This window comes from Arachis duranensis, chromosome 3, assembly GCF_000817695.3.
Source record: "Arachis duranensis cultivar V14167 chromosome 3, aradu.V14167.gnm2.J7QH, whole genome shotgun sequence".
NCBI lineage: Eukaryota > Viridiplantae > Streptophyta > Magnoliopsida > Fabales > Fabaceae > Arachis > Arachis duranensis.
In genome coordinates this window covers 19,498,040-19,507,097 of record NC_029774.3, presented here as the reverse complement: position 1 = coordinate 19,507,097, position 9,058 = coordinate 19,498,040, and the positions used below count along the sequence as shown (strand labels likewise).

The window sequence follows — 9,058 nt, the reverse complement described above, 5'->3', positions numbered from 1 at the left end:
TATATATTATTTAATTTATTTTTAATATATATTTTATACTATATATTCCCTAATTCTTATATTAGCATTACCCTATCAAATATAAGCATCATTTGACAACTTTGATTACTTCTGATAAGATTTTACACGCCTTCTATAATTAGTACGGAAAAGTCTGCGTTCACTTCATCAATTCCCAAATATATTCGTTAAAGCAATGCCATTTTCCTCCCTTACAAATTATTCCTATAGACCCCAAAGTTGTACCTCATAGATTGGACTTGAATAATCCTGTTGAGTCCAAACACAATCTGCACCAATTGGCACTATGTTACTATGTACCATATTATCCAGGAAATTAGCATAGTGATCATCATTATCAATAGCCAAAACCGAGTTATTACCAAATGGTGCAGCAAGATCCACCGCAGGTGTGTAGAAAAAGTCGCTCAATGGAGAAAAATCGTCATATGTATCGCTTTGAGAAGAAGCTGGAGAAGTGTTGAGAAGATTACTATAAGGGTATTCATTTATAGTGGCATTATTATTATTATTATTATTATTATTATTATTCACTATCTCTTCTTCCGTTGATTCAACTAAGGCATTATGATTATTTGAATTAGAGGCCGAAGTGTGTTGGAATCGCTTTTTAAGTTGGGAGTGCCATCGATTCTTTATCTCGTTGTCTGATCTTCCATGTAAGTGAGACGCAATCATGGACCATCTACAATAATATTTGAGACTCATGAGAGGAGTAACTATTATACCCTTAAGTAATTAAGTTGATGCATGTATATATGTTATTTTTGCACATTTAGTTTTAATCGATAACATATCAAATGATTCATAATCATCACTGTAAATAAATTATAATAATATATACTGAGTAGCAATAATTAACAAAACTAGTTAAAAAGATATTAACCTAAAAACTACCAATGCTAATAAAGTTATTGTTAATTCACATTTTTTTTGTGACTATTGTTAATTCACATTTGAATCTACTACACTTTAATTCCTAACAAATAATCTGTTACAATGTTATCCTTGCTTTATCAACAATTATTAGATGTAGTTCTTAATCAAGCAAAACTTACGTAATCGTGTAATGTCACTCTGAACAATTTTTGTTAATCTAGATTTTGCAGATTAATAAAAATATCATACTATTTTTAGTTTTTTTTTTTAAATAAAGATAGAAAACTTAAATCTGCAGACCTCTTAAATAAGTATGAATAGATTATACCATTCGAACTATAATTCATTTACTACTTAATTTTTGTTGTTATCAATCATTTTCATAAAAATATAATAATGAGGTGTTGGCTCGTACCTATTACCAAACTGATTGTGTAGTTTGACTATAGTGTCATCTTCTTCTTGTGTATAATTCCCTCTTTTGACATCTGGCCTTAAGTAATTCATCCACCTTAATCTGCAGCTCTTTCCACACCTTGCAAGACCTTAAGAAAACATATAATGACTTGGATATGAATGCCTCAACTATGATCACCATATAGAAAAAATCAATTATCTTGAATATAATTAGCAGGTGATATTAAAAATATAATTATTTATATATTTTTTAAATTAAAAAATAATAATTATAATATAATATCAAAATTTTTATGATTAAAAGATTTATAATTTAAATTAAAAAAATTAATATAAAAAAATAAAAAGATAAAAAGAATGACTATACAAAATTTATCCACACTCAAAAAAAATTTTATGTAAAAATTATGTATTAAATATATAATTATTTATGTATTTTTTTTATAATTTAAATTTTTGAGATAAGTGATATAATGATGAGCGGAGATTATAATAATGATCATAAATTGTTAAATTAGCAGTTAGTTAAATTATGAAGTTCTTCCTATATGAACCTGCAGCTCCGGGTAGTTGGCGCCAATTGGTGGGGTGACCAAACGTAGTGAGATGAGCAATCAACTTGGAATCTTCCTCAGGTGTCCATGTTCCTTTCCTCACTCCACTTTTCTCACACCGATGAGGGGTTCTCACCATTTCACCACAACATCAACGTTACAGTTCGGCATTACAGTTATAACTCGGCACGACAGACACTGTTTCGATAATCAGTGTCATTTATTGAAATCTAACGTTACAGATCAGCTCAACGGACTACTCCACAAATGAGAAACGTCCAACCTGACATTTACTCTTATTACTACTCTTTATTACAGACAATAAATACAGGAACGTAACCGATCTATACGCTGTCACCTATAAAAAGGTATGATCTTCTATTTTAAAGGATATATTGAATTCTCAATACTAACTTAAGCTTCGGAGTGCCTTTGCAGGTACACTCCCCCCTGTTTCTTGCTCAAAGCTCTACGCGATTGGACACACTCTTGGAGAAAAGCTCGGATTATCACAAGACCTGAAGGTCGGCATCGAAAGCAATAGCTCGGCGCCGACTCCCAGAGACTGAGCTCTCTCTCTCCAGGTATCCATACAAGAACAATTGGCGCCCACCGTGGGGCCGAGAATATAAACCTCTTTTCCTATATATTATCGGCCTCAAGGTTCCCGTCTTGAAGTCATGGCTGAACAACCTCCACCCTCGCCATCCGAATTGCTCCGGATGGTGACCGAGTTGCGGCAAGTCGTGGCTGAGGAGAACCAAAGAATAGCAAATCAAATCGCCAACTTAAATAACACTCGGATCGAAAACGATGACCGACAAGAAAGGACAGAAGAAGCCGAGCAGCAGTCAGGGCCAACACATGTCTCGGACACTGCTCGACAAGAAGAAGAACAGCCGGAACATAATGAAAATACTCAGAAAAACATCGAAAAAGACGATCAGGAAAGCTCCCCTGGACCATTCACGGCGGAGGTGATGAACTTCGTGCTACCCCGAAGGTTTACTCTGCCGACCACCTTAACTCCGTACGACGGGTTGGGTGATCCGAAGAAATACATCAAAAAATTCACCTCCATAATGATAGTAAACGGTGCATCTGATAAAGTTTTGTGTCGTTGTTTCCCATCTTATTTAGACGGTCCTGCACTTGATTGGTTTTGTTCTCTGCCTGCAGGTTCCATTTCCCGATTCCGAGACATATCAAAACCTTTTGAGGAGCATTTTGCTGGATCCGCTATCTACCTCCACGACTCCGATTACCTGAACACAGTCAAGCAGGGCCAACATGAAAGTCTCAAGGACTACATGACGCGCTTCACAAAGATAGCTATGAGTATACCCGACCTCCACCCTGAGGTAGAGCTACACGCCATCAAAAGTGGACTAAGACCAGGAAAGTTCCAAGAAACTATCGCTGTGGCCAAACCAAAAACAATGGCCGAATTCCGTGAAAAAGCCAAAGGACAGATTGACGTCGAAGAACTCCGACAAGCTCGGAAAACAGAAAGGCCTTACTATAAAGACGACGACAAACCACGTGACAACAAGAAGAATTTCAAACCAGTCCCACGGTACGAGACCTACACCAAATTCAACACCAAACGTGATGACATCATCAAGGAGATCTTGAATTCAAAGTTAATCAAGCCACCACGAAAAGCCGGTAATTACCCAGATTCAAAAGGCACCGACCGATCAAAATACTGCTCTTTTCACCAGAAGCACGGACATAATACCGACGACTGCATCATCGCTAAAGACCTGCTGGAGCGATTAGCTCGGCAAGGTCATTTAGACAAATTCATCAGCGGCCAAATGCATCGACGCGCACCCGCTCCGGGGGACCAGAGCTCGGCTACACAACATAACCGAGACAGAGACCGCCCGAACAATAACCACCCCGAACTACCAACACGTACGATTAACTGTATTTCCGGAGGTTTCGCAGGTGGAGGAGCCACAAGCTCGGCAAGGAAGAGATCCTACCGAGCTATCCTTTCTATCAATGCAGATCAGAATCAACATCAGTCACCACCTACATCTCCACAGATAACATTCCAGACGGCCGACCATAACAACAGCATAACAAATCTGGATGACCCAGTCGTAATTTCCCTGCAGCTCGGAGATCTCCTCATTAAAAAGGTGTTACTCGACCCAGGCAGCAGCGCCGACGTCCTCTTTTACTCGCATTCCAGAAAATGAAACTGAGCGATAACATCATCCGACCTTCCACTGGTGACTTGGTAGGATTCTCAGGTGAGCGAGTCCCGGTTTTGGGCTCTGTGTGGTTTCAAACCACACTCGGTAAGTTCCCTTCATCAAAAACCTCGGATATTCAATACTTAGTTGTTGATTGTTTCAGTCCCTATAATATTATACTTGGCCGACCTTTCTTAAATAGGTTCGGCGCTATAGTATCTACAATTCATCTTTGCGTTAAGTTCCCTTTGCAGGACAACACAATTGCAACCATTCATAGTGACGCCAAAGAAGCCAGAGAGTGCTACAACAATAGCCTCAAAATATCTCACCGTAACACTAAAGCCCAGGTCCACAATATCGGCAACACGAACAACCAACACGCGCTTGCCGACCTTGACCCTCGTGCAGAAGCACTGGAAAGGCCGACCCCAACAGAAGACCTACACAAAATCTATTTCACAGAAAGCAAGGATAAGTTCACATACGTCGGATCCACGTTATCTTCAGAAGAAAAATCTTCATTCCAAACATTCTTACAATAGAATGCCGACCTATTTGCGTGGACCCCAGCTGATATGCCAGGCATTGATCCATCCATCATATCCCACAAGCTGGCATTAGATTCATCTATACGACCCGTTGCACAGAAAAAGAGAAATCTTGGGCACGATCGAAAGCAAGCTTCCCTAGAAGAAACCAAAAAGCTCATCAATGCAGGCTTCATCCGAGAAATCAGATTCACAACATGGCTGGCAAACGTCGTCATGGTTAAAAAACATAACGGTAAATGGCGCATGTGTGTTGATTTCACCGATCTCAACAAAGCATGCCCCAAAGATTCATATCCTTTACCATCTATTGATTGTTTAGTTGATAATGCCTCTGGTTTTGAGAAACTCAGTTTTATGGATGCATATTCTGGTTACAACCAGATCCAAATGCATCCATCCGATCAAGACAAGACTGCATTTATTACTGAATATGGAAATTATTGTTATAAAGTCATGCCATTCGGCCTTAAGAATGCAGGTGCAACATATCAACGCCTGATGGACAAAATCTTCGCCAAACAAATCGGCAAGAACATTGAGGTCTACGTTGACGACATGGTCGCCAAAACAAAGATCGGCAATAATCACCTTGAGGACCTCACGGAAATCTTCGGACAACTAAGAAAATTTAACATGCGGCTAAACCCTGAAAAGTGTGCATTCGGGGTTCAAAGCGGCAAATTCCTCGGCTTCATGCTCACTAGCCGAGGTATCGAGGCAAACCCAGAAAAATGCCGAGCTATATTGGACATGACGAGCCCACGGACCATCAAAGAAGTCCAACGATTGACAGGGAGACTTGCTGCACTTTCTAGATTTTTACCTTGCTTAGCATCTAAATCCTCATGTTTTTTCCAAACTTTAAAAACCAAAAAAGCTTTCCAATGGACTGATGAATGTGAACAGGCATTTACAACTTTAAAAGAAACTCTTTCAAAACCACCAATTTTACACACACCCTTACAAGGGGAACCATTATTCTTATATTTGTCTGTCACTAACTGGGCTATAAGCTCCGCTCTTGTTGCAGAAAGGGAAAAGAAACAGTTCCCAATCTACTTCACAAGCAAGACCTTACAAAACGCCGAGCTTCGATACCCGAGCATCGAGAAACTAGCACTAGCCCTCGTCTTCTCAGCCAGAAGACTCCGGCCATACTTTCAGAGCCATGAGATTCATGTCAGAACAGATCAGCCTTTGCGACAAGTGCTGCAAAAGCCTGAGCTAGCTGGCCGACTAGTAAAATGGTCGGTGGAGCTCTCAGAGTTCGATATCACATACGAGAGCCGAACATCCATCAAATCTCAATTTTTGGCCGACTTTATCGCCGAATTCTCAACCCCCAATACAACTGAAGATTACATCGAGTGGTCTTTATACGTCGACGGATCATCCAACCCACACGGATGCGGGGCAGGTATTATCCTAGATGATGGCCACGACAACGTCATCGAACACTCCCTCAATTTCTCATTTAAAGCCAGCAACAATCAAAGCGAGTACGAAGCATTAATTGCCGGCCTTAGACTCGCAGCCGACCTTAACATCACCAAACTTAAGGTATATTGCGACTCTTTACTTGTTGTCCAACAGGTAAATAATCTATACCAAGTAAAAGACCATTTGCTCTCAAAATATCTGGATATTGTTCACCATCTATTCTCTAATTTCTCCAAATACGAACTACACCATATTCCAAGGGAGAGTAATGGCCGAGCCGACATTCTGTCTAAACTCGCCAGCACCCAACCAAACAGATCCTCACTTTATCAATCAACACTACTTAAGCCGAGCATTGAACTAAGCCATGTCTTAAGTGTGACACAGGAAGCAGACTGGAGATCTCCATATATACAGTATCTCCAAACAGGAATCTTGCCAGGCGATGTCGGAAATACCCGACAATTCCGACGACAAGCCTCCTTTTTCACAATTTATAATAACTGCCTATACAAACGAGGTTTCTCTCGTCCACTGCTTAGATGTCTTTGCAGAACAGAAGCAGAGCTCGCGCTTGCTGAGGCACATGAGGGGATCTGTGGAACACACCTCGGAGCCCGAAGTCTGTATTCAAAAATCCTCAGAGCTGGATTATACTGGCCAATTATCAAAACACATTATCACCGATAATGGTCGCCAGTTTCCCGATCAAAAATTCACATCGTTTTTGCAGAATTTAAAGATCAAACAGCACTTCTCATCAGTAGAGCACCCACAAACAAATGGGTTAGCCGAAGCCGCAAATAAAGTAATATTACATGCTTTAAGAAAGAAACTGGATGACGCAAAAGGTCTATGGGCAGACCTTATCCCAGAAATCATCTGGGGGTACAACACAACAACTCATTCAACTACAAAGGAGACACCTTTCCGCTTGGTCTACGGCTCAGACGCAATGATCCCCGTGGAGATCTCCCAATCCTCACTACGCACGGACTTGGCCGACCTAACTACCCAAGACTCAACTCGGCAAACAGAACTTGATCTCATTGAGGAAATCCGATCGACCGCAGCAATAAAACATTTAGCAATGCAACAGCGCATTGCCCGTAGATATAACCAAAAGCTACAACCACGATCTTTCCAAGTTCACGACCTTGTGCTCAGAAAGACAGAACAAGCAAGGAAACAAACAGCGCATGGCAAACTGGCAGCAAATTGGGAGGGCCCTTACAGAATCTCAGAAGTGATCGGCAATGGAGCATATCGCCTACAAACCTTAGAGGGTAAACATCTACCTAACACGTGGAATGTATCTTCTTTAAAGTTATACTACAGCTAATACCAGGGACAGGCAAGTACTCTTTTTCCTACTACCAAGATTTTTCCCGCACGGGTTTTGCTTGGAGAGGTTTTAACGAGGCTAGCCTACCTGGGCCTTTCAATTGAAAGGTCTTCTATTAATAAAATCACTTTATTCAGTCATCTTTACTTGCATCCTGTACTTTTTACTTTCACAACGGTTATAAACCGATTTTAATCAAATACAGATTAAGATCATCATTAAATTATTTACGTCCGACCCTCCTCAGACTCTTACCACGCTTTCAGACAAAAACCGATCTAACTCGGTTTCAGATCATTAAACCAGACAAAAACCGATCTAACTCGGTTTCAGATCATTAAACCAGACAAAAACCGATCTAACTCGGTTTCAGATCATTTACTCAGACAAATCTGATCTAACTCGGTTTAATCAGACAAACCCGATCTAACTCGGTTTCAGATCATTTACTCAGACAAAATCCGACTTACTTCGGAATCAGATCACCACATCCGATAACAATCCGATTAAACTCGGATTCCGATCATATACTCGGACAACTCCGAGCTCACTCGGTTTCAGATCACTTCATTCAGACAACATCCGACACAACTCGGATTCAGATCACTCAATCAGACAAAACCCGATTTAACTCGGAATCAAAACATTTCAATCCGATCTAATTCGGATCCTAACCATTAACTCAACCAACACCCTTTAATTCAGAACCAGATCAAGCAACTAAATTTCAATCCGATCAAACTCCAACTCCGAACCCTACAAGATCATCTTCTACTCAGAGCACAATTCAGAAGCCAGATATGCTCAATTCCGCCAAAACGAAACCTTGATATCAGTCATACTAACCTACCAAACAATCATTAAAACGACCATCACAGTTATTACAACATTATACAGGTTTTTTCTTTCTACAAAAGATGCAACATATAGGCTACGATAACAAAAAAAAACAAGTTATGAATGTCCACAAAACATCAAAAGCTCAGACTCAAGAGCAAAACAACCCTACAGACAAATTGTCATAATTACACATTCTCATCTCCCTGCTCTGCAGGGCCATCATCGTCAATCATAGCACCATCTTGCACTATTTTACCCGAATCCATCGACGACAAATCCACATCAGGAGCCAGAAACTTTGCCTGCAGAACAGCCCTCTCAAAACCTTCGAGGAAGGAATCCAGAATCTCTCCTTGCTTATTCTTCTCCAAATGCTTCATCTGTGCAGTAACCTCAATCATACGGGCACTCAAGGAAGATAAGTCAGCTTCTTTCTTTTTTAAATCTTCAACATCCTTAGCATAGCTCTCCTTCACCTCCTTCAACTGTTTCTCAACTTCAACCAACTTCATCTCAAGTTCAGTTACCTTAGCAGCTTTTACAGCCAATTCCTCCTTCAAACTCGGATCCTCTTTCTTTTCAATCACCCTGCGATGAATCTTCTCACGACTGCGCCCCAAACTCGCAAGTCGCAAGCCCACAACCTAAGAAAGGAACAGATTAATACCCCAAATGAAACACCAGAAAAACAATAGCATTCCAAAAACAAACCATACCTGCATATACTGATCAATGGCCACGTCCCCTACCTCTTCCGCCAAACTAACATCAGAAGGAGTCTGGCATACTTCATCCACCGTA

At 40.4% G+C, this 9,058-nt stretch overlaps 1 protein-coding gene across 1 annotated transcript; it reads right to left on the bottom strand.

The window, feature by feature from the left end:
- Nucleotides 1-543: 543 nt before the first annotated feature.
- On the bottom strand, nt 544-2,010 carry LOC107477856 (transcription factor MYB4-like; the record flags this gene model as incomplete). The annotated part of the gene is made up of 3 exons (XM_016097935.2): nt 1,872-2,010; nt 1,316-1,445; nt 544-706 (listed from the first exon to the last, which is right to left on the bottom strand). Coding segments are annotated over exons 1-3 (432 nt in total), but the record flags the coding sequence as incomplete, so codon positions are not given.
- Nucleotides 2,011-9,058: the final 7,048 nt, after the last annotated feature.